Consider the following 26,794-nt stretch of genomic DNA (forward strand, 5'->3'; position numbering starts at 1 on the left):
AGTTGTTATTAAGGGCTCAAGTAGAAAGCAAATGTTTTGAGAATAATGATGGCAACAAATGTACAAAGGTTGCTTGACACAATGGATCCATCTATGGATTGTGATAAGAATTGTATGAGCCCCCAATAAAATGATTAAAAAAAAAAAAGAATGATTCCCTACTTAAGTTCTCCTGTTATAAAACTTTGGAAAGGCTGGCATTGTCATCGCATGGACAATAAAGTCAGACAAAGTTCACTGGTGTTATTCAAATCGTGTACTGTGGACCTAAAACTGTCCACCCAAATGGTGAGAGAGAGACTTTTGGCCTTAGGAAGGAACTAATGAGTGAAGCTGATATCATGAGAGAAGACTGTGCGCAATTTCATCCTGACGGAGAAGCAGGAATCTGGTCACCTAAGCTATATGTTCTGGGGAGGCTTTCAGGGAGAAACATAACTTAGGAGCTCACGTGTATCTTAATTCTCTATTATGAGGGAGAAGCTAATATTTCTGTCATATGTCTATTCACAGGTTCTCTCCGTCTGCTAGGCCAGGTCCTAAAGAAACCGCGTGATCACGTGACAAGGCTCGCCAGCCGTCTCTGTTCACGACGATTCCACGCTGTCCAACATCTGCAACGCCAGGTCTTCAAGGTTTTTGCCAGTGTCCATTCCTGGGCAGTTGATTTAAGCTTTATTTTTCCTTGATCTCCTTCAGTCTTATCTATTCCTGCATATTTCTCCACCTAGATCCTACCGCAGAGGAGGGCCATCAGAAAAGAGAAAGACCGGCCATGAGATGGAGTGAGACAGTGGCTGTGACGATGGGCTCAAAGCAAACCCTTCTGAGGATGGTCAGGGCTGGGCAGTGTTTCCGAATGCTATTCATGGGGCTGCTATGAGTTGGAACGGACTCACTGGAGACCACCACCACCACCACCACTGTGGGCATGCCGCCAGCCCAGATGGGAGTCCAAGCAGGTTTAAGGACATGGCAACGAACATCCTGTAACCGTTGCCACCAGTCACACACAGTGCTGCTAGGAAACGGATGTGGGGGACAGGTTTGTACTGTTTGAAAAAAACAACCCAACACCACACACATATGTACATATGGTATACATTCTGAGCTTGGGTTCTGAGGGCCCAGAATTACGGAATTGATGAACACTGCGGTACATTCCTGGTGCACTCAGTGGAATAATCAGAATAAGCAATGGGCCTCTTGGGTGGGGACCTCCGGAACCAGCAGTTGAAATTGACTAACAGGAAGAACAGAACAGAACTATGACCGTCACCAAGCTCATGGAAAAATAGAATTAAAAAAGAATGATGGCATTTTCCCATGAACTTCCTACAGCCTTGAGTTTAGATGGCAGCAACACAGACAGTTACAGAGACTACTTTTGCCTTTTTAGTAACAACAACAACAACAAATTCTACCCTACATTTCTTTGGGGCAACTAGGTGGTGGTCCCAGTGACACTCTTGCTTGTCTCATTCGGACACCATCTCCCTACTTCTCCCCTTCCAGGACACCCTGTCTGTAGCCTTTGTATGAGAGTCCCTCTGCCCTCAGACTTGCTCTGTATCGACCTTAGCCACAGAACTAGGCTCTCAGGGCAAGGACCCCATCTTCTTTACCTGCTGCCCCTGTTACCCTGAACACAGTGTCTGCATGAGAAGATGCCCATTCAACAGCCCTTCATCAGGACTGCCCGTGCTCCATCCAGGACCAGGGACAAGCAAACTACAGCCACCGAGGCACAGGCATTTGACCTGAAATGCTTACTCCCCTACCTCAGAAGAACATAAGGTTCCCAACTTTCCCCACATCGCTCCTCTCCCAATCACCACCATCCCTTAAGGGGGAGGAAAGTACCTCTCCTATTCTAGCAAAGGCTTGTAGGTCTTAGGCTGCCCTAGCCCGGAAGGCAGATCTGAGCTAAGCTTCTTCCCTAAATCACTTCCTCCAGGGAGGCTTGAACCCCAGATGCCCTTGTCAGCTAGGGCCCTGCCTCATTATTCCACAGAACAATCCGTCATGATTCAGCAGCAGCTTGTTGTTCTAATGACTTTTTAATAAGCTTCCCCGTTCCCTCCTCCTTCATTGCTAACTTGTCGACTTAAACACGTTTCTGTTGCACAGGGTGCTACTTTTCAGGATGACAACCACCCCCAGTTAAAATTCCATTAAGGACTCCACTGGGCAACTCCACTCAAGGCATGTGAACTAGCAACCGCCTGGGGATCTCAGGCAAAGAACTGTTTCCATCTAGGCGAGCCTCCTTGACAGGCAGGCACACGGTGTGCCCAATTATGAATATATCACCAATCACAGTGAATATTTTGAAGGGATCACGCTCATTTGAATATAAGCCCTTTGATTTTCATCGTCCAGCGCTGGACTTCAAAAGCAACACCTGTCTTATCACCCTGACTCCAACCAACTGAGGAAGGTGAAGCGGGAGGCGGAGGACCTTAGACTAGCTCACCCAGTGTTTCACTTGAACATGTGCTACCTGCCAGGCACCGGCCTAGGCACCGAGGGTACACAGATGTACCACACGGGCATGGGGGCTGAGAAAGACTGACCAGGCAGATGGAAAGAACAAGCACAAATGGCCCTGGGGTTGCTGGGGAGCCAAAACCAGGGGAGTGAACTTGAGGAGCTTAGTCGATGAGCGAGAACCTGCTAAGAAAGGGCTTGGAGAATAAGACAAGCCCTAAGTACCACAGAGCCTGGACCATCTGGGAAGAGAGGATCTCCTTTAAGTGGCATGGGAAGACATTAAAGAAAATAAGCAGGAAATGATGCGATCTGATTCACATTTTACAAAACAATCCTGGCTGCAGCATGCAGAAAGAACACTGACCCCCCCCACCACCCCACCACCAAATTGATTTTTCTCCTTATGTCACTGCTGTATTAGGGAGCGTTGCCTTGGTAACGAGAATGAAGCATCCCTTGTAACCATTCCAGGCAAGGTCATCCTCAGCAGCGGGAAGGCAGCAAGCAGTACGGATTCTTCTAGTGGACACTGGAGGAGGAGCGCTTCTGTCTGAATCATGAGCTCATGGCCTCCTCACAGCCTTTCTCTCTGCAAAGTACCTTCAGCCCACCAGCCTTGACCAAGTTCCAAGAAGAACCGGCTAGTAATACAGTTAAATATACAACCATTTAATCCAGAACTGACTGCACGCCCTTTTTTTCACTGTAGGAAGCACCAAGACAGCTAACCTTGCTATCCGGCCCACAAGAGCTAGCAGGGATTACAGGGATTTTCTAACTAGCCAATGCACCCACTCTACTTTCTCTACAGGTGTGTAGGAAAGGCACGGAGAAAGGGAGCCAGAAGGAATGGGGTGGTGGGGAGAACAGGTGGCCAATAGATGGGAGTGTGGCAGGTGGATAATACCTCTTTGAATACTTCGCTTTAGCTTGTTAGACAGCTTCACGCGGGGGTTATCTACATTCTCTTCTACAGATCTCGGGCTTTGCTCTGGAGAAGAGAGGCCTCGGCTAAGATCCAACGGTACTTTACCAGTGTGTGGCGGTGGGGACGCAGCGGGGCTCTGGGTGGTCGTGGGACTGCTGGATGCCGAGGAAGTAGTCAGGTCCAAAGCTCCTATCCTTGAGTTCAAGGGCGAAGTCAAGGACAGCTTTCTGGCTCTCACGGGGGAGGAAGTTCTAGACACAGCCCTTGGTGGTGGGGAAGAGAATTTGCGACACAGATGTGGGGATTTTCCATCCGCCAAGTGTTCACCTCTGTTGTTCTGGCTGGTAGCAAAAAATAATTCCAGTGACCTAAAAGTAAGAGCAAAGCCCATGAACAGATCATCACCGAGTGAAAGTGATTTCCAAAGTGTCTTTCAAGAGCGTGTTCCCTAGGTTTGCTGCTGTTAGGTGTCATTGAGCCGATTCCGACCCATAGCCACACGGTGCACAACAGGGCGGATGCCTCGGCGTACAGCACGAAGTTTCCTGAGTGTGCCTCAGTGTGATTGTGATCGTGGGAGTGCTCACCGATCGTGGTGGAATTCTCACCACCAGGGAGACCAGGGTTTGATCCCTGGCCCATGCACCTCAGGCACAGCCACCACTTGTCTGCCAGTGGTCGCGTGCATGTCGCTATAATGCTGAACCAGGTTCGGCCGCTCTTCCAGACTGAGATGACCGAGGGAGGAAGGTCTACTTTTGCAAATCAGCCGATGGAAATCCTGTAGACCACAATGGTGCCATTTCTGACTCATTGGGGGGCTGGCGCAGGGTCGGGCAGCATTTGCCTCCTCTATGCATAAGAAACCCCGGGGCTGGGAGATGGACCTGACACCAGCTAATGACAACAAATGCTACGTGTAAATATCTCCCATGTCCTGTGTAAAGAACACAAGACACGTGTTAAACACTTCCTGATGCCCTGCTACTAAACTGTGGTCTGAAGACCAACCAGGAGTCCAGGCCCCAAACTGCTGGGCTGAACCAGACCTATAGCATAACAAGATCCCACTTGTTTATTTCCCGCTTTAAATAATCCCACTTGTAAATCACATTCATTATTTAATGAACATTAAACTTTATTCACTCAATGACTCAATGCCATCGAGTCGATGCCGACTCTGTAGCAATGCTGGAGGATAGAGTAGCACTGCTCTTGGGGGTTTCTGAGGCTGTAACTGTTTACGGGAGTAGAAAGCCTCATCTTTCTCCTGTGGTGCAGCTGGTGGATTTAAACTGCTGACCTTGGAGTTAGCAGCCCAACTTGTAACTACTATGCCACCAAGGCTCCTTTATTAATAGTTCATCTCAAACTGTTATGTTCAGGAAAATCCTACAACAAGCGAGTTAATCTCCAAATAATCACAAAGCATGATGAGACTCAACATCTTACCTCGGAAACTATCTGTGACCTCAAATCACAATCTCCCCCTGTGGGCAGGGCAGCCGAGTCCACAGGTGAGACAAGAGCCCCCTGCCCAGTGACGCAGGAGCCAGTAGGGACGCACTCTAGTGACAGACGACTTTCAGACATACCTCACGGGGATGGAGGTGAAGGGCCTCTTGTATATGTCAGAAAGCTTCGCCAGCACCACGGCCGCGGAAGTGAAGATCCGGTAGGTGTGCAGGAAAGTGTTGAGGAAATCAATACTCAGGAACCGCAGGTCTGTCAGCCGCTCCAAAAGGCGCTCCACACTGGCATAACGGATCTGGGGCACCTTGCAGGAGTTGAGCGTCTTACTGAAGCAAATGTCAGTGTCGTCTCTGTGTAGCCGGGCATCCGACCTGCACACAAAGCAGGGGCAAGTAACCAAGCAGCATGACGCTTCCTCTCTAGTCACCGAGTAGTTCAGTGTATGCAAGCAAGCTCCTGCGGCTCGGCCCTCCACTGCACTTTCTGAGCTGGAAAAGCACGCACAGTTATATTGTATGTATATAGAGATGGATATGAAAAACAGGCCCTTGTTGTATAGCCCCCAATTAAACCAACTACCATTGAGATGACTCAGAGAAACCCTATAGAGAGTTTCTGAGATTGTGTATCCTTATAAGAGCTGGGGAAAATGCATGTTTTCCCCAAGGAGAGAATAGTGGGTTTGAACCACTGACCTTGGGGTTAGCAGCCCAACACTTAACCCACAGCACCACCAGCACCACTATTGGATAGCAGGCCAAAATTAATTGTGGATAGGAGCCCTGGTGGCGTAGTGGTTACACATTAGGCTGCTAACTCCAAGGCCGATAATTTGAAACCAGTAGCCACTCCACAAGAGGAAGATAAGGCTTTCTACTCCCATAAAGAATTGCAGTCTTGGAAACACATAGGGGCAGTTCTACCCTGTCCTGTCGGGTTGCTATGAGATAGCATCAACTGGATGGCAGTGGTGTGTGTGTGTGTGTGTGTGTGTGTGTGTAAATAATCATGATTTATTTTACTTGATGGATTTCTATGTTTTGTTGCTAATCTTGTTTAATCTTCTCAGGCAAGTGAAGTCATAAGCCCTCCGGTGTATTTAGGATGGGAAAGGAACACTGCTATGGCCTTCGGGCAAAACCAAATGGGAATATCAGAAGAGAGCTTGGAAAACAATCCGTGAGATGCAGGGGTGAACCCTTCCTGTGAGCCTGCTTGAATAGGTACCCAATGCTACTCGCGGCAATATCGGCTTCACGATTCCTTAAATCCTCCTGTTTGACAGCTTCCAACCCTTCGCCCCCAGGCAGTTCCACCGGAAATCTACTGAACCCACTCCAGGTGGATCATGCCCTTGGGAACGATGCCCACCTTCGCACCACAGGCTGAGGAGTCCCTGGCTGCACACTCAGCATGCTCAGCACCCACAGCCCTTGGATCACATTTGTTACCGAGGACGAAAAAGGAGGGTGGAGAGGAGAAACTTGTAAGAGCAAAGGCTGATTGGCAGAGCCTGAAGCCACCTGAAGCTCTAGAGAATTGTTCAACCCTTGCCAGGCCCTCCTGTAGCCTTCTCTTTCCCCTCAGAGGTCCTCAGCAGTGCAGGGGCCGCAGACAAGGATGGAGAATCCTGGAGCTCATCGCTTGCTGAAAGGATGCTCTCCTCCAGGGCCTATGATATCCAGTGAGAAGGCAGCTTGCTAACAGCCAGCGGCAACTTGCGTGTGCCCCTAATTAGTCCTTTCAGCGCTCGGTGGGGGATCAACAATTGCATATTTATTTCCTTTTGGATAAAAAGGAATCAATAACTTTCCACCCCACAGTATGCTCGGAGCAGGTGGAAGTCCTTCGTGTGCAGGTCTGAAAGAGCGATTTAAAGAAGCAGCTCACTCCGGCCAGCGAACTGCTGGGGGGTGGCTGTTACTTTCAGTCTTATCACAGGTCTTGGAAAAACACAAGTGCACCATTGGAGATTCCTGAAGACAGCACGGCTCCTGTCACCCACTACTGAACCCTCGGACAACTGGTGGTTTCTGGTCACGTTACCCCCACCACTTGCCCGCTGGACACCTCCATTTTCTGACAACGTTGCTGTCCATACTGTATACATGAATGTAAAACACACTCAGATGCCATCTGAAAGGCTCGTTTCACCCAATAAATGTTTAGCAATCTAATTGACGTTGAGCATTGCAACTTTTGACTGCAATTAGTTTAAGCAAAACACAAGCGGGGAAAGGATGCAAGCACACACGTGGTAGCCCACAGGAAAAGAACAGATAGCTCATTACTCCACCGTCTTCAAAATTATGATGACATGTTCATTTTAAATAAAGAAATGAACTCTTCTTAAATGATTTCATTTTCTGCTACTCCACAGAGCAGGATCTCCTTTTATTTCCCAGGGGGCTCTCGGGAAAAACAGAATGCATTTCTTAAGTCTCCTATGATACTCACAACTCCTTCTTGATAAACATTTAAAAAGCAACCCTGAGACATCAAGCCCAAATGCTCTGCGGTAATTAGGACATTTTAAAAGGAAGAGAGTGTGTGCAAAGTGATTTCATGTCAGTAACAAGACACAATTAAGATCAGATTGTTGTTCTTCATGTATCTCTGAAAACGGTGGTGATTTTGTGGGGACTTGGGGGTCTGAGTCAGGGAGATACACAGGGAAGAAGAACATAGCATTTCAGGGAAGATGTGGGCTGGGAAGAGAGTCATGGAAAGAAATGGAGATGCAAAATCATATTCTTCCCTCTGAATGAGGAGAACTATACTAGATGCACGGGGACTAGAAAGAAGAAAATCAGGGATACTTCACACTCCTACACTGCCTTGGGAGGACATGCAGCACAGACAAACATCCCAGCCCGCTGGACTCTCACAGAGCCTCCTTCAGTCTCAGAACTGGGTTCTGACCTCACAGGCGCATGGCCCTCCCTCCCTGGATCATCTCTTGGGTGGACCCAAAGGCAGGAAAGCCCAGGTGGGCCTGACTGTGAGGTAGCTGTGCCAACCTGAGTAAGCACAGGCTCACAGAAGACTGCCATCACAGGGGCAGGCAAGTAGACTCAGCCATGGACCAGCCTAACTGCCAGGCACATGACTATGATTTTTATTATTATTCATTTTTTCAAATCTACAAAATGTATTTCAGCAGGTGTGCAACGGTCTCATGGTTCAGCAAGAGATAACTGGGTACACTAGCCAGCGCAGAGCATTCTAATTCCAATTCTCTATCCACATCATTTTGTGAAGTATTAAAATATGAATCCGGTGGTAGAAAAGTAATAAGAAAATGCAAGTTAAAAAATTAAGTCATAATTTTAAACGTTTGATGTTTTGACTTCAAATTCCTTATGTAAAACTTTAGTCTCACACTTTTGTAATGAAGCTGGTTAATTTTTTAAAAAACCACACAACTATACTGAATGAAAAACCTAGAAAATAGCATGTTAAAGTATTCTTTGCCTTAGAGTTTTAAAGTAATCCCTCCCAAAACGTTTGTCAGCTTGACCCTACCTGTTTGCCACCAAGCTGATTCTGACTCATAGCAGCCCTGTACGACCGAGCACCCCTGCGCCATCCAGTTTCCAAGGATGCAATTCTTATGGAAGTAGGCTGCTATAGATCGGCTGGTGGATTTGAATCACTGACCTTTGGGTTAGCAGGCCAGTGCTTAACCACTGCACCACCAGGGATCCTTTTCCGTTGACAAGCAATTTAAAATACCATTAGCAGACCATTCTTTTATCTTTTCCATTTTTCAGTAGTCATCATGCCACTCGTATTATGCACTCTGCCTCTATCTGACACACCAATAATTGCTTTAAAACAACATACCATTGAGATGATGCTAACTGCAGTTAAGGCTTATCAGAAGAGGAAAGGCATTGTGGTAAAGTTGTTCTTTTACTGCCTTTGCATAAACAATCAGGTGTCAAAAAGCCACACACAAAGGCACGGAAGATAAACAGTGTCTCAGTTCCTCATACATTTTTTTGAAAATATATTTGAGCTACTAGAAAAATGGCGGTTTTATTTCTTTCTTTCTTTCAGGTACTTAGAATTTGGAGTGCAAACACCCAAGAAAATGAGAGTCATGAACAGCTTGGTCAGTTTCAAAATAATCCCCAAACACTTTCTGAATTTGGAAACAGAAAATATATGCAGAGAGAAAAGCACTAACCAGTACACAGAGTCCTGGTCCATAATTAGGGCTACCACTCTTGTTAAGCTGTAATTTCCCTAACAATCACTTTCAATGGTAGGATTTGCTTTTCAACAAAAATGAAAGGGCACTGGAGGGTGGACATAGGCACACACCTCTGAGGCAAACCCCTGTGCAAGGAAGTCCTAAAATCAAACTCATCGCCATCGAGTCAGTTCCAACTCCCGGCAATCCCTTGGAACTGGGAGAATCGCCCCTGTGGGTCTCTGAGACTGTGACTTTGTACAGGGGTGGAGCCTCTTCTTCTCTGAGGAGTGGCTGGTGTCTAGCAGCCCGTCACATAACCGCTATGCCACCAGCGCTCCCTGCAGGTCGGTAGTGAGCGGGTAATGTGACAACGCCAGTTTATTGGGGTTGAGCATGTTCAAAAGGGAGACACATCTCTTGAGCCCAACCTGGTTGAAGATGCTAAATGAGGCAGCCACCTCACTGTCAACCCTCAGACCCTGCACTGCCTCAGGGCACATCTAGCAATCAGTTTCCATTTCCTACTCTGAACTTGAAAATCTTGATAGGGTTTTGTCCTGAGTGAAGGCGTAGCTAGCACGATGGACTATACAATTTCCCTACGCTGTGGTTCAACAGAGTAGACTGTGACTCTGAAAAGCTGAGTTGATACCCTTATTATTTATACCGACATAACACAAATGATCACATTACTGTCAAGAAACATTATAAATGAAAATAGAATGCACGGAAGTCAGCTTTCATTCAGTCTTACAGATGTTACAATGAAACGCTGGCTTTCAGTGGAAGGGGAAGGATTATCATACTTACTTAATCATATGTGGCACCGTAACTTTGGAATTCTCTTCGAACACTATCGTCATTAAACCATTGCATCTTATATTGTCCACACACTGTGAAAATAAAAGTGGACCATGATTATGATCCATAGGAAACTCTAGGTAGGTCATACATCCCAGAGCTGCTGTCTCACCTGTGTCTCACCTGTATGAACAAGCAGCAATGAAATGAAAAGCCTGCTGATACACATTACACAGAATGAACGGATTTGATCGTCAGATACCACAGCTGAACACCACCCAAATACCTAGCAAATACTCAAGGAACCACAGAAGAGCTACGTTTTCTGGGAACATCTTTTCTGATGATTCAGTCCGCAAGTACCACATCATCACCCTTCTCTGGCAGACCTCGAATTGTCTGAGGTTGCTACCTTCGGGTGATCGATCGGTCCTTCTATATTCGTCACAGGGCTTAACTGGAGCCCCAGTGGCTCAGCGGTTACTCATTGGGCTGCTAACCAATAGGTCAGCAGTTTAAAACCACCCGTGACCATAAAAAGGCTTGGGATCTACAGGGGCCGTTCTTCGCTGTTCTATGGGGTCACTATGAGTTAACCTCAACTCCATACCAGTGAGTTTTGGTTGGGTTTGGTCATAACGGTTTGGGTTGAGATTAGAAATGGTGGTTTCAGGGCTGGTATGAATTTTCATTCTCACTAGAAAAGCTCTATGCCTCTGGATTCCAATAGGTGGTTTTGTTGGTAAGTTTCCACTTTGGACCAGTTTCTATAGGCCTTTCGATGGCTGCCATAGTGCCGTTCCAGAGGGCCATCTCCCTGGTTTGTGGAGCACACGGGCCCTCTTTCATCCTCTTCTCTCTGTCCAAGAGGATTCAAAAAGGCCTGCTGATTTTCTGTCTCTGTGGCTCATGCTATTCATTGAAAGCCTCCCCTTCATTTTGAAGACTGGCATTTCCTTATTCCTTCCTATCTTTCTTTGCAGACGCCTGTTAGCTACATGATAATGGGCTTCTGGCTCTGTTCCCTGTCTGTGACTTCGAGTTGCCATCTTTTCCGCTCCGTTGCACCTAGGTGATTTCCTCAGTTACACTGATGAGCTGATTATCAGTCTTCCCTGCAGGTGGGCCTTCCCCAGTGTCGTTCATGAATGTGTACGTGCAGTGACTCTACTTGTCCTTTGCTCTTTTCTGCTTTCGGCTCTTCGATACAATTTCCCGGTGCTTTCACGTATCATCTACTCTTTCCTTAGTGTTTCTATTTCTTTCCTTTCTTTTGTTAAAAAATGATTCGTATTTCAATCATTTTTGTTCTCTTCTGGACTGTCATCCTAACCTCTGAAGTGTTCTTAGTGCTCATTCTGCTTTTCGTTTCTCCCTCATGGTGGAAAAGGGATTCCTCGGAAGGTGGGTCATTTTCGTTGGTGAGCACATTTTCAGTGAGACCAGAGTGTTGCTTGTGAGCACAGTGACTTTGTATTCTCTTTGACCAAAAATTTTAAGATTTCAATAGTCTAAGAACTATTTGTATAGTGGCTTCTTGGTTTTGAATTTCATACTCGGTGAATATTAAAATTAAAAATTCATATTTAAAAATTCATATCCATAGGCTAAAGAGGCATTCATTTCAAAAAGAACATTTCTAAAAATCCAGAGCCCAAGACAAAGACAAATTCCCTTATTTCTTCCCCAGAATGAGTAGAGAATTTTAAGTTCTTATTCACAGAGCGGACAGCCTTCTTTGCCTCTCCTCCCCTACCCTCTCCCCTTAGTTCTCCTCTCCCTTTTGTCTCTCTCTTTGTTGTTCATATGTCTATAGCTTGGGACTTAGATCCCATCTGAAATTATTCCCAAGCTTCCAAATTTTCAGCTCTGGCTTTAAGCTCCCTCGTTATTTCTGGCAACTGGAAATTTCCCTATCACCTATGTGTTACAATATTTTTATTCTCTGCGTTAAACAATTCTAATTTATAGTTGGGGTGAATCTAAATTAGCTCATTCCTTCAAACTGCCAGAACTGGAATCTTAGGTAAGTGTTTAGATCCAAAAGAGAGATTCATGTGACCATTTTTCACATCTTATTATTCAATTTCAGATATCACTCACAAATCTTTTTGATTCTTTATGTGAGACATTAAAACTAATGTCAAGAGAAAGAAACAAGGAATTTTAACTTACCTTCAGGTTTCAGCAGAACAAACTATGCATGCAATTTGGGCCATAGCTTAAAATGCTAGGTAATGAAATGTCACATTTTAAATATACAAAAATCTTTGATAACCAGCATATGATCATCAATAAATCCATGGGATAGACTGGTGGATGAATGGATGTTATACACATGAAATTTGAAATGGGTTTCTGATTTCTGTGGGTCCATTATACATCTTCAGAAACAGTAGGAGCCTGCACAAACCAGACCATGAAGAAACACGAGGGCAGCAGACAGACCAGGAGACAGAGCAGCAGGCTTCCCCGCCCTTAGAAAAGTAAAACTGGGTGCCTTTGAGCAGGAGGCTCGCCTGCACAGTGAGGTGCCCTTTGAGTCTTCTTCAGCCCTAAAGGAGCGTTTTAAACACTTGCCAGAGCAGGGCAGAGGCCAAGGGGCTCATGGTGTAGCTACTGAAAACCAGGGAGAAATGTGCCCACCAGCACAGCTGAGAAGGGGCACTTCAGACAAAAAGACTGCATCTGTAATATTTGGTTTTGTTTGTTTTTTTTCATCTTAACTTGTAATCTGTAAAGTTCTGTGTGGCCATTACACCAGATTCGCAAGCCCAGCAGAGTAGTGCTGTGTGAGGGACCATTGGTGTCAACATAAGAGAGAGATGGGTTGGTGGGGGCAGTATTTTTGGGGGTGGGGAGAGAGAGATGTCAGAACGGTACGTCACAGGAATCATCACTGGGCAGACGTGGAGTGAAGTCTCTTGTGTGGCTGTAGGAGGTCAGACGTGGCCCCCACATCAGTTAGTCACCACTGACAAACCCCACCTACCCTGCAGCCCAGATCTTGCCCATTCAGACAACTTTGTGTGCCCTAAACTCAAAGCACATCGAAAAGGAAGACCATGTGAGTCCCTAGCGCATACCCAAACTGGCATGTTGATGTGGTGAGAACGGAAAAGAAGAACTCTTCTGGGCAGGGCCAGAGCGATGGAAGCAAGGCCTTGAGGAGTGTGTGGCCCCAGCTGTGGGAGGGCCTGAGAAACAGTAGCTCTACATTGTGATATGTTTAATAAGCTTACGAAAGGAGATTCTTTGATCATGTCTATTTTGGTTCAATGTGACACTACCTCAAATCACTGCCTTCGAGTTGATTCCGACTCATAGCAACCTTATAGGACAGGATAGAGCTGCCCCTGTGAGTTCCCAAGGCTGTATGCCCCCTATCCTCTGACAAGAGGTGTCAAGGACTTCTCTAGCAGGACTGTTGAGGGTCTTGATTAAGGTGGGACCTGTTCAGAGATCTGTAGTTTACTTGGTCTCTCTATTTTTTTTCAAACCTTCTCAACACTTCTCAAGCCCTGGAGAGAAAGGTTAGATTCATATTTTCTCTTTTAATTCACCAACTTTTTATGGTAAAATAGAAAATGACCTATTAATTTCAGTGAAGCGATTTTAAGAAAGAAAGCATGTCCAGTGGGCTGCACAGTTGTCTACACAAGATCTATATTTTGACATTACTGTCCAAACCCAGAAGCTCAGAGGTGAATTTTAATTTTGCATTTTAGTTTCTAGCCATAATTGAAGAGAAATCTGTTGAACAAACCATTTTGTACAGCATGAGACAAGCATAAGTGAGTGCAGTATACTGAAATGCATGGTCAAATTTTTAGCTGCAAAATTTTCCCTAAAAATAGATGTAAGGGGTGAAGAATTGGTCAAGACCATTAGCCACCGCACATGTTCTTCAAGGTGCCAACAGTTAATTATGGCCTTACTGGTGTAGCTAAAGGTACAATTAATCATTCAAGCAATTCTTGCTTCTAAAAATTACACCTTCAGACAGCAAGGCCTGGTAAATAAAAACTCCTTAAATCTTTTTAGAGTTTCTTACATGACATTGGGATTGTATCAATACTTGAGAACCATTCTGTTATCTTCAATAAGAGCCACGTATGGCTAATATGGCAATGCAGGCTCATGAGGGAGGGGGGAGCGGGGAGGGAGGGGAAAAATGAGGACCTAATGTTGGGGGTTTAAGTGGAGAGAAAATGTTTTCAGAATGATGTACAAATGCGCTTTACACAATTGATGTGTGTATGGATTGCGATAACAGTTGTATGAGCCCCTAATAAAATGTTTAAAAAAATTTTTTTTAATTCAAACAAAATGCTCACTTCACTGCTCTATGTAGACTTGTATTTCAAGTGAATATACATCCCTAATGAACTGGCAAAATATAGAAATAATAGTGAATGTTAACATCGGCATTTACAAAATGTAAATTAGAACTACTAGAAGACAATACTTCTTTCCATTAAAAAGAAAAATGTGGCAACAGGACAAGCTCAACATGGACAGGATTTGGAAGAAAGGTGCCTGGATGGCTTGTGGCTGTAGTGAAACGATGAGCTATATAGTTCTTGAGGAAGTTTTGGCAGTCTATAAAATCATGAGAGTGACCAGGAGCTCTGGACCAGTGGCATACTCATCAGGGAATATACATGCCAATGAGAGACTTTTAAAAGGAGGGGAAAAAATCTTCCTTTACCAGGTTGTTAAACCCCACATTACATATTAATGCTGAAATCTGGAAACAGCCCATATTCCCAATTATTTTAAAAGAGCTACAAAGTGTTAATTTAAAGCATGTATCTTGCTATTTTAAGATCCCATTATGAAGAATTTCTACAAATACAGAAAAAGTAAGTAAAATAAAAAGCAAAAATGTTGCATTTGAGAAGGGGCTTCGAAAGCTCCTGGAAAATGAAATGTAGCCGTTAGATTTTCTGTCAACTTCCCCTGTTGGAGTCCCGTCTGCCACGCAGGCCACGGCCCGATGATGGATGCCTCCTGAAAGGTGTGGCCTTTCATAAAAAAGAAACTTGGAACTTCCTTCCTCTCTCGCTTCTCTTTGCTGGAACTCTGTGCCTGGCTCCAGGGGTAGCCCCATGTGGGTTACTGGACCCTACAAGCTGTTGGCCCCCTGCCAGGTTTCCACTGACCTTGGATCCACTCCCCTGGCACCCACGGACCTGCGATCCCCCTGCTTCCCACTCCACCTTGCGGCGTCATCCACCTGTCGCCGCCAGACTCTGAAGAGGGCCCCACGCGAGCAGCAGGCGGACGGATGGACTGCAGTTGGACTGCTCTAGGGAGCATTCTTGATACGAACATCTTCCTTGTACCTAGCTGAGTGTCACTGGTTTGTGTCTCTAGGCAACAGCCGAACACAGTGGAATTAAACGATAATGGAATCATTGCACAGATTTCTTGAAGCCCGTTTTATGCTGAAAACAAAAGTGTACGATTATTTCTGTATAAATAGCGGGACTTGGGGATAGAACATGTTGAGTCTTAAGGACTAAAACCCACTAACATCGAATGGATTCAGACTCAGTGACCCTATCGGACAGACGAGGGCTTCCATGGCTGTGCATCTTTATGGAAGCAGACTGCGATATCTTTCTTCGGAGATGATAGGTTCAAACTGCTGACCTCTTACTTAGCGGCCAAGCTCTTAACCACTGAGCCAGGAGGGCTCCCTGTTCTTCAGGATTGAGGGTCTCTGGTTTCAGGGACCCGTGCCGCTTGGTAAACTTGACATTTTAGAATGGCATCGGAGGTTCTCAAGTAGGAATCTGCATTAAAAAAAAAATCTCAGCTAATTCTAAATATAGGTTATTGGTGAAAAATATTTCGTAAATATACATTTAGTATCTGGACATTGAAATATTTTTAGTTTCCTTTTGTGTCTGTTTTTAATGTGCACATAGTAAAATATTAATAGTACATTTGCAAACATCTAGTAGGCCATTATTAATAATGAATACATCCAGAGATAAATTTGGGATATGGACAAATATCTTTCTCAGCGACTCGGATTCCACGAACGCACACTGCTGTTGTTGCTGTTAGGGGCCGCTGCCTCACAACGACCCCTGTGAACCACTACAGAGCACTGCCCAGTCTAGCGACAGCCTCACAGTTGTCAGGTGTGAGTCCAATGTTGCAGTCATTGCGTCAGTCCATCTTGTTATGGGGCTTTCTCTTTTGCTGACCTGCTACTTTACCAAACATAATGTTCTTTTCTAGGAACAGATCTCTCCGTAATATGCCGGAAGTTCCTGAAAAGAGTTCTCACCACCCTGGCTTCTAAGGATCATTCTGCTTGTAGTGCTACCAAGACAGATTTGTTTGCTCCTTTGGCAGTCAATGTGGTAGTTACACAATCTGTTGTCAATTTGAGATTTAAGAGTGAAGGGGTGCAGTGTAGGCTGTCAATGCAGTGGCAGCTTGATGCCCTCATTTGGTGGCGATAAGGAGATAAATAGCTCAGTGGACACAGGACACTCCCTGTGAGACATTACTGCTCAGGGGCCTGAAGGAGCTACGCTGATAGAGCCAGAGTCCGGGAGCTGGAGGAGCCACGTGGAGACCCCTGCCAGTGCTGAGATGCTTCTACCACCACTAGACCCACAAGACGTTCCACCCACCGGCCTGTGATCTTCCTGCATTCGGCATCATTGCATGTGTTGTGGGAGTCTGAAGAAGAATTTATAGACTGTTATCGGACATGTGAACTTATATTGGACTTAAGGACTTAACCTGGACTGGGCTGGGGTGTTTTCTCAATATTCAATTGCTCTTGTATATAAAGCTCTTTCTTATACACGTATGAGTGTCTATGAATTTGTTTCTTTAGTGAACCCGAACTAACAGCCCATGATGCTTTCAGTATTCCCCACCAACACCATAATCAAATGTATCAGTTCTTCTGTGGTCTTCCTCTTCATCGTCCAAATGTTATTTGCACATGAGACAATTTAAAATCCCAGGGCATGCGTGAGGTGCACTTTAATCCTCAAAGTGACATCCTTGCTACTGAATACTTTAAAGAGGTCTTGTACAGTAAATTCGCCCAATACAACTATAACTGTTTACAAGAGTAGAAAGCCCAGTCTTTCTCTCACAGAGTTTCTGGTGGTTTCGAACTGCCTACCATGTGGATTAGAGCCCAACAAGTAACCACTACACCACCAGGGCTCCTTGCTCAATGCAATAGGTTGTTCACTTTTTTAACTACTGCTTCCATGAGCATTGCTTGTGGATCCGAGCAAGATGAAATCCATGACAACTTCAACTTTTTCTATCTTTAGACTGATGTTAACTATTGGTCCAGGGATGAGGACTTTGGCCTTCTTCACACTGAGTCGTGATCCATCCTGAAGGCTGCAGTCTTCGGTCTTCATCAGCAAATGCTTAAAATCATCATTGTTTTCAACATGCAAGTCTGTGTCATCTGCACATCACAGATTGTTAATAAGCCTTCCACCAATCCTCCTGCCACACTCCTCTTCACACAGCCCAGTTTCTAGGATTATCTGCTCACCATGAAGATTGAATATGCATGGTGAAAGGACACAACCCTAACGAATACCTTTCTGATTTGAAACCACGTAGTATTCCTTTGTTCTGTTCAAACAACGGAATCCTGGTCCACGAACAGGGCAAGCACGAGCACAATGAATTCTAGAATTTTCATTCTTCTTAATGCTATCCACAGCTCACTGTGATCCACGTAATCAAATGTCTTTGCACAGTCAATAAAACACAAGAAAACATCTTTCTCATAGTTTCTGCTTTCAGAGAAGATCCATCCAACCCCAACCATTATATTGTCCCACCTTCTCTTCTGAATCAGGTTTGAATTCGTGGCAGCTCCCTAGAGATGTACTGCTACAGTCGTTTTTAAATTATCTTCTGCAAACATTTACCTGCATGTGCTAAGAGTGATATTTTTCCATAATTTCTGTATCCTGTCAGGTCAAACATGAATCCCTTTCAGTCTGTTGGCCAGTCTTAAGCAGTCTTCGACATTTCTTGGCACAAACTAGCGTGTGCTTCCAGTGCTTCCTCAGCGTCTTGAAATACTTCAACCGTCAATTCCTGGATTTTTTTTTTTTTTTGCTAAAGCTCAGGACAGCTTAGACTTCTTTCGGTATCATTGGTGCTTGATCACATTAGTTCTTAAAATGGCTGGATGTACTTTTTGTTACAGTGACTCTGTGTAATCCTTTCATCTTTAAAAAAAATACTTCCTGCATCATTCAATATTTTGATATTGATTTTTAAAATACTGCAACTTGAGGTTGGATTTTTTCCCCTTCCGTTCCCTCAGTTAAAGATAGCCTGAGTGTGATCTCTTTTTTTTTGGCTTTCTAACTCTAGATCCTTGCACACTTCTTTATCATACTTTATCTTCTTGAGCTGCCCTTTGAGATTTTCTGTTCAGCTCCTTTACATCATCCTTTCTGGACGTGCGTTCGCTACTCCATGTTCAGCTTCACAGGCCAAGTTTGGGAGTCGCTTTTGACATCAACCTCTTTCTCTCTTTCTTTCTTGTCTTCTTCGTGACCTTTGGCTTCCTTCGTGGATAATGTTCTTAGTGCCGGACCACAGCTTCCGGGTCATCTGTCATTAGCATTCAATCTATCGAATCTATTCTTAAGCTGCTCTCAAGGAGCAGGCGGGACATACTCTAGATTGTACTTTGGCTTCTGTGTCAGTCTGGGTACTTTAGAGAAACAAATCCACAGAAACTCATGTATACGAGAGTGTTTTATATAAAGGGTAAGTGCACATCAAGAAAACATCCCAACCCAGTGCTGCCCAAGCCCACCAGTCCAACATTAGCCCATATGTCCGACACCAATCTACAAAGTCCTCCTCCATCTCACAAAACATACACAATGATGCCGACTGCAGGAGGGAAGTCAAATCAGTGAATGTGTAAGCTTCTCAGTTGCTCCAGCACCCAGGGTTGTCTCAGGGTAGGTCCATGTGGCTTCTCCTCAGGGATGTCTTGCAGGAAGTGAGCCTTACCAGCCGAAACAGGGAACTGGCTAAGGCGGCTGCACCCTGGTCCGACCATCACAAAACAAGAGACCCGAGAACTAGAAAGGCGAGGCTCACCAAGACATTTATCTCTCTGCCCTTCAATTAACCCCACATGTGTTTATCGGCCAGGTTGGGACAATACACTTTTTTTTTCTTTTCATTTTATTGGGGGCTTGTACAACTCTTATCACAATCTATACATTCATCCATTGTGTCAAGCACATTTGTACATTTGTTGCCATCATCATTCTCAAAACATTTGCTTTCTGCTTGAGCCCTTCGTATCAGCTCGTCATTCTTTTTTCCCCTCCCTCATGAACCCTTGATAATTTATAAATTATTATTATTTTGTCATTATCTCACACTGTCCGACGTCTCCCTTAACCCACTTTTCTGTTGTCCATCTCTCAGGAAGGAGGTTATACGTGGATCCTTGTAATCGGTTCCCCCTTTCCACCCCACCCAACCTCCACCCTCCCAGTATCACCACTCACACCCCTGGTCCTGAAGGATCATCCGTCCTGGATTCCCTGTGTTCCAGTTCCTATCAGTTTCTTTGCATTTTGAGTCACGCCCCATCAGTAAATGAAGGCCCCCCCAAGCTTTACGTCACCATAGCTTTACGGTAGATTTGACTTTGAGAATGCAAGCCTTCCTTAGTCCTGCTTCAGTACCTTCCCGTCGGAGGGGCGGATCTTCCACTCTATCTGGCAAGGTTCTGCTCCTCATTAGGCTTCCCGCGGTCAATTCCTCAGAAGTGGACAGCCGATTGCTTCTTCATAATCTGTACTTTGTATGAATGTAACTAGCATCTCAGAGCCCTCGTAAATTTGAATGTTAAGCAGAGAACAAAGGCAGGTAAGATGAAGGTTGTCGGGCAGCAGATTAGGCCTCGTCAGTCGTGACGCACTCTGCCCCTACCACCTGGTTTTCAAACTCCACAGCAGGAAATAAAGTCTCTACGAAAGCTCGCCGTCGGACTCAGCCTTCAGCTCAGCCAACACAGACTCACTCTCTGCTCAGTCCTCGCACTGGTCCCTTGGTTTCCTAACGCCACGCCCTCTTTCCTAGCCCTCTTCACTCCCGGCCAGTTCCTCTGCTGTTCTTGCTCCTTTCCCTGGCTCCTCACTTATTTTGTGGCCATCTTCCTGTTTGTGTTTACTCTTACTCCATGGTGACCTTGGCAGTCTGCAGCCTAAAATACCATGTCGATGAATTCCAGCTTCCCACCTAGACTCTTTCCTAAATCTTGGGTCGATGGCCCACTACTTATTTAACAGCCACACTCCCATGTCTAATAGACTACCTAATTCAACATATCAAAACTTCTGATTTCCACCCCACCCGTTCTTTCCTCAGCAGATTTCCCCATCTCAGTTAACGACAGTTCCGGTCTTCCAGCCGCTTAAGCCAAAAAACGTTGGAGGGTCCTATAACCCTTCTTTGTTGCTCACATATTGTATCTAGTCTAGTATAAAGCCCTGCTGGCTCTACTTTTATTAAATCTTTACGTCCAAATCAAGTCACGCTGATCTGAACCTTGTCTTGCCTCAATTACTGCAATAACCTTCTATCTTGCCTGACTGCTCTTCCGCCTGCTCTCCATTCATAGTCTAAATCCAATCATGTAGTCAAAGTAGTCCTTAAAAGAGTGACTAACCTAAAACATATGTGCTTATCTATCACCTTTATTATTTTTATCACACTAAAATGCAAATTGTACAGGGTTAAGGGAGTTTTGTTGTGGACGTTGCCTTTAATGTTAGTGATGTATCCTAGATGCCAGGATGGTGCCTAGCACATCTTGCATACCATCTTTGCTGAATGAATAAAACCAAAAGTTTCAAAATATGCCAAGGCTCTACTGAACATAATGATTTCACAGAGTGATATCATCATCACTCAGAAAGATAGAAAATTTTGTTAATATCTTTTCTGATTCAGTTGCAGATATAATCTACTGTAATTTTTGGCTAAGCAAAATATGAGCCATAACAACTGCCTCCGGGTGTAGTCTAAGTACAGAGAAAAACTCATGTGTATGCTTAAGACTGACAAAGCACTGGAAACCGTTCTTTAAAGAACCATTCCTGAATCCCAGGGAGCTTTCTCGAACCAGCACACAGAACGTCACCCAAAACTTAACAACTCCGGCTTAGAGGCCCCAGTTACAACTTACATTGGTTTCTCAAGACCTATAACACTTCATTACATTAAGTTGTCCCCTTCCTCTACTTCCCATTAGCCTACCCATTTCTCTGAGAGCAGGGGTCATCAAATGTTTGTCACATCAACAAATGATCCAGAGTTTCATCAGGTAAGCAATGTATTACAAACAGGAAGATAAAATATTAATTGATACAGAATACAACACCACAGGTGCATTAATAAATTTCCTTAAAGATGTACCTATTTAAATAATGGGAAAGGAGGGATTATGAAGCCCAGTCAGAAGTAGAGAACGCCATGGGAGAGCTGGCTGGTGTTAGAAGGCTGACTGTGGAAAAGAAGGTGGAGACATGTATGCCTCTTAGGAATCAGCCTCCGGCGGATTCTGAGTTTGATTCCCCTTCTCCCCACAGTGGGAAGCCCAAGGAGGGCAGACACTCTACCTTCTTATACTGAGCATTCAGTCACGCCAGTACAAAAACAAAATAAAATAAATCCATGCATATGAAGAATTTTGGAACCATTCATATTTTTACCTAACTCTTATAAATACATTACAAATTATTTCCAGAAGAAAGAAAACACAGAAACGTAGAGTATAAGCCTTCTCCCCTTGTTCCAACCATCCTTGGGTTAACAGCTTTGAAGATACTGATCAAGCCTTCTTTGAACACTTTCCCTACAAAGTGTCACTGGAGCCAAATCCAGTAGGGCTTACATTCAAGAACGACTTAAGTGCGATCATGACCAATTGAGACACTTACTCAAATCCTCTCATTGGCTAGAGCAATTTTCTAGGTAGGTATTGTTGAGCAAGGAAACACAAGCAAATCAATTCCTTAATTCTTCACTACACAAACTACTGGAACTTGTTCAAAAATTCCATACAAGTATTATTTCTGATTTGATTTCTTGATTCATGATTTCTTAACACAGCCTTCATTAGCTGTTTTTGAACCTTACATTTCTTACCATCTTCTTTTTGTCAGAAACAAATAAGCAAAACAATGTAGTAAGGTCATGGGTGAATATATTACTAATGGAGCAATTTTAACACACAGGCCATTACCTCTGCAGCTGGTACAAAAATGCCCAGGATTTAAGAGCAGTTAACTATATATTTCATGTAAAATTTAACCTAAAGAATAAAAACAAAGAATAACGAAATATATAAGTGATGGGAGGGATGGCAGTAACCAGATGTTGTGTTTTTATAAAAAATGAAATGATCCTAAAAACCCTTCCTAGAATTCATGCTGTCAAGTTTAAATATATAAATATATAATCTGTGTATATCTTTATATATTATATAAAATTTACATATACATGTGTGGATAGATGGATAGATCATTTGCTTACCTGGCTTATGTCACTTGTCCAAGCTGCTTTCTCCTGGCGTGAAGGTGCTAACAAGACCACAGTGAAGGGGGCAGCATGCAGAGGCTCCACCACTATTTTAAAATCCAGGTGGCCAAACACTTGCCCAGAACCTTTGGCTGTAACACATGAAAAATCAAACAACTAGATGTGAGAACGTAAGTGATAGCTGTTTTCACACAATTCTACTGATACAATCCAGGTACATTCAAGTATAGAACCTCATCTCAGCAATATCTCCCTTCTGAGCATGGGGAAGGCCTCCGGAAGCTCATAAGCAGAGGAGGAAACGAAGGTCAAATAGGCTATTCATGACGAGGATCCATAGCTCTTTCTGATGGCCTCGTTGGTGTATTATTTATTTATTTTGAGTGGACATAGGCTACAGAATTCCAGAACACATCAATGTACACTGAAAAGACCTTATCATGAGATGGAGCAAAAATGTCCCCATGCAAAGTTGGTTGGGATTTTGGCTCATGGATTCAGTTGTCTGACAGACTTCTCAAAGACAAAAGGACTTCAAAATATTGTGGAAAACTGCCACTATCCCCTAAGTCCATTTCCCAGAATTCTTTGAAGTCCTCCTGTAGAAATGAATCCGGGGGGGTTATCCTCCAGGTCTCTCCTGTCTCTGTAAGTAGCTCTTCTTACCTATAGAGGGAGACCAACCATGAACCTTACTTATTTTCTTGGGATTCTAAGTGACAGAATGTGACTTACGGTCATCATCGCTTGCGTCCGGCTCTTCAATCAATGTACATTCTATTAGAGAGAGAACCCCACCTGTCTGGACACAAATCAATGTTTTATTAAGGGATGGAGGGTCAAGCAGAGATTGAGACGTTCTGATTTATAAACTTTATATTCAGGTTGCCACAGGTCGGGGGGAGGGACGGATAATTTTGTTCTGATTTATAAACTTTATATTCAGGTTGCCACAGGTTGGGGGGAGGGATGGACAATTTTGCATCAGAAAACATTTTTTGAGACTCTTACATGTGTAAAAGAATTAAACTCATTTAACTGCCCAATTCTTTTCCCTGACCCTACTCTGGCTCCTGATATTTGTAAAGCATCGTAAGTCCTCCAGGGCAGTCTAAAAGCACCTTTGTGAGGAAATGCAGCTCAGAAAAGGGACGGAACTTACCAACTGGGATAAGGTTCAAGCAATAGGAAAACCATCATCAGCAGTTGGAGAATATTTTTCAGCATTAATAAGATATGGATAGTATAATCGATATTTTTGCAACAGTTATAGACATGAGATAAGCATTTTTTTTCCCTGTAAAGGGCCAGATAGCAGCTATTTTTGGCTTTACAAGCCATATAAACTTGGCAGCAACTATTTAACTCTGCCTTTGTGGCTTGAAAACAGCTACAGACAACACATTAATGCATAAACCCAGCTCTGTTCCAATAAAACTTTATGAACCAAAACAGGCAGCAGGCTTTGAACTGTAATTTGTCAGGCATGATGTAGAGAAAAAAGATCCCTGGTGGTGCAGCTGTGAACCAAAAAATAGGTGGTTCAAATCCCCCAGCATCTCCCTGGGAAAGACTCTACTTATCTGCCTCCCGGCACAGAACAGTCTAGGACACCTCTTAGGGCAGGTGTTCCCTGTCCTACAGGGTCAGTGTCAGTTGAAATCTTCTCTATGGGAGTGAGTTGGGATTTTTTTTTAATGGCATGTAGAGCAAAGCAAAATAGTATTGAGCAAATGTTACATCAATGCCGTGTAGTAATTTGTACGATTTTTTGTAGCTCAGGAGAGACTTTTAGGTGTCCAAGTTGCTATCCATCTTATAAGACCAGGCATGATAATAACCTATATGCATCTTCAGTGCACAGAATCTAAATGGAATAATCATGTAAAACCAGTACCTTGAGCAGATGCAGTTTTCCTCCTGAACTTCTTGTACAAATTAAAAAGTGTTTTGTAAATAAGAAGCATTGTCTTTCTCCTTCCTTTTTCAAAGACAATGAACCCAGGCGCACTTTACTAAGTTTCCCCCTCTCAACGGAAGGTACTTGAATTAGAGAACCTGGTGGTCACAAAAGTGAAGAACACACAACAATTAGTGAAGGTTATTGCCGAGGTAATAAACACTGGAGCTCTTTCTCAAGACACAAGGGCTTAGTTGATGCACAGTAGAAACAAGTAGAAACAAGTGAACCCTGCACTCTGAGCAGAAGGAACATTACGTTGCTTTTGAATGGTCAAACTAGTTTCTACTTTCTGGCAAAACACCTGACTCAATTCTCCATCTAGAATCGAGAAAACAAGTTTGGAAAAAACAAATGTCAAACTGAATTCAAAGAACAAGTCACTAGTCAAATTAATTACCTAAAATAAGGCACATAGTATATAATTTATGAGGCATGATACATTAATAGAATTACAAACAAGTAGAATTTACTCTTTCTGAAACACTGAAGGTAGACAAGTGGCATATTAATATAGTTTATCTTTTTATTTAGAAAAACAGAATACACTTGCACTTTATAAATATATAGATTTTACAATTCATTGTAATTTAGTTAGGGACTATTTGTAAAGGGTACTCTCGCAAGTTATTTTTAAATTATACATAATAAAAATTCTTTATGGATTCCAAATGAAAAAACAAACAAACCAAGTAAAACAGATATACAAACCATTCCTGGGAACAAAACTAGCTTCCATTCAAAGGGAGAAGCTGTGTATAAACTTTAAATAAACGAGGGACTATCTCTGATAGCTTTTAGGTTTTTACACTATTATCAACCTTCAACAGAGAAGATAGTCTAATATCAATTAAATGTCAAATAAAGAACTAAAACGATTCCTGCCAACTCCGTGGCTCTGATCTTTGAAGTGCCTTGAACCAGCAATACTGCTAATATTCTCTTAATCTGCCACCTACGCAGTTGTACAAGGGCTCCTTTCAGCTTCCTAAGAACCATTATAAGTATACTCAATCTTTAAGTGTTAGGAGTTGTCAGCACTAAAAAACAATGATATTCTGGGCAATATTATGTTCGTTTTTTATACTTTTCTTTTGTTACCTGATTATTTTAATGAGCCCAGATGACGTCTATACTTGGAAAAACCCTACTAAAGTTCTTTATATAAAGAACGTATATACATAAAACAGTAAGGCTATATGATTGTGAGTCACAAAGCCACACATTAACACAGGAACATCCCAAAGAGTGTCTATTTTTTAACAAAGATCTCGATGTGCAGCATGGTACAAGGACCCAAGTTTCCATCCTCAATTTCCATCCCAAATTTAATTCCATTCCATCTACTTGGGTGAGTGCTTAAGTGGGGCTGCTTGACAGACACCAAGTAGGCAGCTATCCTGGACCCAAAGAGGCAGCCGGGGGAGGCGTGGGAGAAAGGAACAAAAGGACAGGAGAAGGCTGGTTCTAGGGAGTGGAGTGGGCAAGAGGAGAGCGAGGGAAGGAGGTGCTGCCAGTGGGAGCAAACTGACAGGGAGCTCACACAGAAAGTAATGCCATGCGAAGCACACAGGTGGTGTGGGGAAAGCAGAAGGCAGAAAGTTTCCGCAAGAACAGACCCATGAAGTGGCAGACAAAGGATTGCACTGTCCTCGGGACTCACTGGGATGGAATCGAAGCTGGAGAAGGGTTTTCAAGGGACCTGGTTCATGCCCCTCTTTTCACAAATGGGGACACTGAAGCTGGATAGGCTTAGGAGACTTCCAAGGTCACACCAGTGGTGCGGCTCAGCCAGAAGGCAGTGATTTCAACAACAACCTCAAAGCTGAGCCTTGGGAAAAGGCAGTTAAGGTCTAACTTTGTCAAGGGTGGTTGTAAGTCTCCCAGGCAGATTAGTTAAGGGCTGGTGACAGATTAGGTTTTGGGCAAGTGACCTGGTGGACAAATGGGGTTGGGAGGCATTTTAAGAAAGGCTCTAACCACCGCTATGGAAAGGTAATAATAGTGTGTTGGTTGGTAGATGCTTCTAACAATTAAATGATTTTCTAAGTCAGAAATTACAGACTATCCAGCTAGTTCATATCTTATTGATTACTCAGAATTTCAGCTTCAAGTCAAACTATGTTTCCTTGGCAACGTACATACTGATTTGCTTAATAGAAAACTGGCCACATTACATCCAACGGAAAACCAAACCCAAGTCACTGCCGTCCAGTCCACTCCTACTCACAGCGACCCCACTGGCAGGAAAGGACTGCCCTGGGGGTTTCCCAGGCTGTAACCCTTTGTGAGAGTAGAAAGCTCCATCTTTCTCCCTGATCGGAGACTGAATATGTTAGCGACG

The 26,794-nt window shown here is 43.9% G+C and overlaps 1 protein-coding gene across 1 annotated transcript in view; it reads right to left on the reverse strand.

Moving 5' to 3' along the window:
• The window catches only part of RASGRF2 (Ras protein specific guanine nucleotide releasing factor 2), a 199,841-nt gene that overhangs the window by 118,568 nt on the left and 54,479 nt on the right, over window positions 1–26,794 (reverse strand). Inside the window, exons 10-15 of the mRNA XM_045285207.1 lie at window positions 24,388–24,548; window positions 23,226–23,292; window positions 22,485–22,621; window positions 9,906–9,988; window positions 5,017–5,265; window positions 3,527–3,789 (exon numbers count right to left, since the gene is read on the reverse strand). Coding sequence (XP_045141142.1) covers window positions 3,527–3,789; window positions 5,017–5,265; window positions 9,906–9,988; window positions 22,485–22,621; window positions 23,226–23,292; window positions 24,388–24,548 — 960 coding nt within the window. The remainder of the gene's footprint in view (window positions 1–3,526; window positions 3,790–5,016; window positions 5,266–9,905; window positions 9,989–22,484; window positions 22,622–23,225; window positions 23,293–24,387; window positions 24,549–26,794) is intronic.

The sequence above is a fragment of the Echinops telfairi genome, unplaced genomic scaffold (assembly GCF_000313985.2).
Source record: "Echinops telfairi isolate 266 unplaced genomic scaffold, ASM31398v2 ScPeMD7_7469;HRSCAF=8507_1, whole genome shotgun sequence".
In the NCBI taxonomy this organism is placed as follows: domain Eukaryota; kingdom Metazoa; phylum Chordata; class Mammalia; order Afrosoricida; family Tenrecidae; genus Echinops; species Echinops telfairi.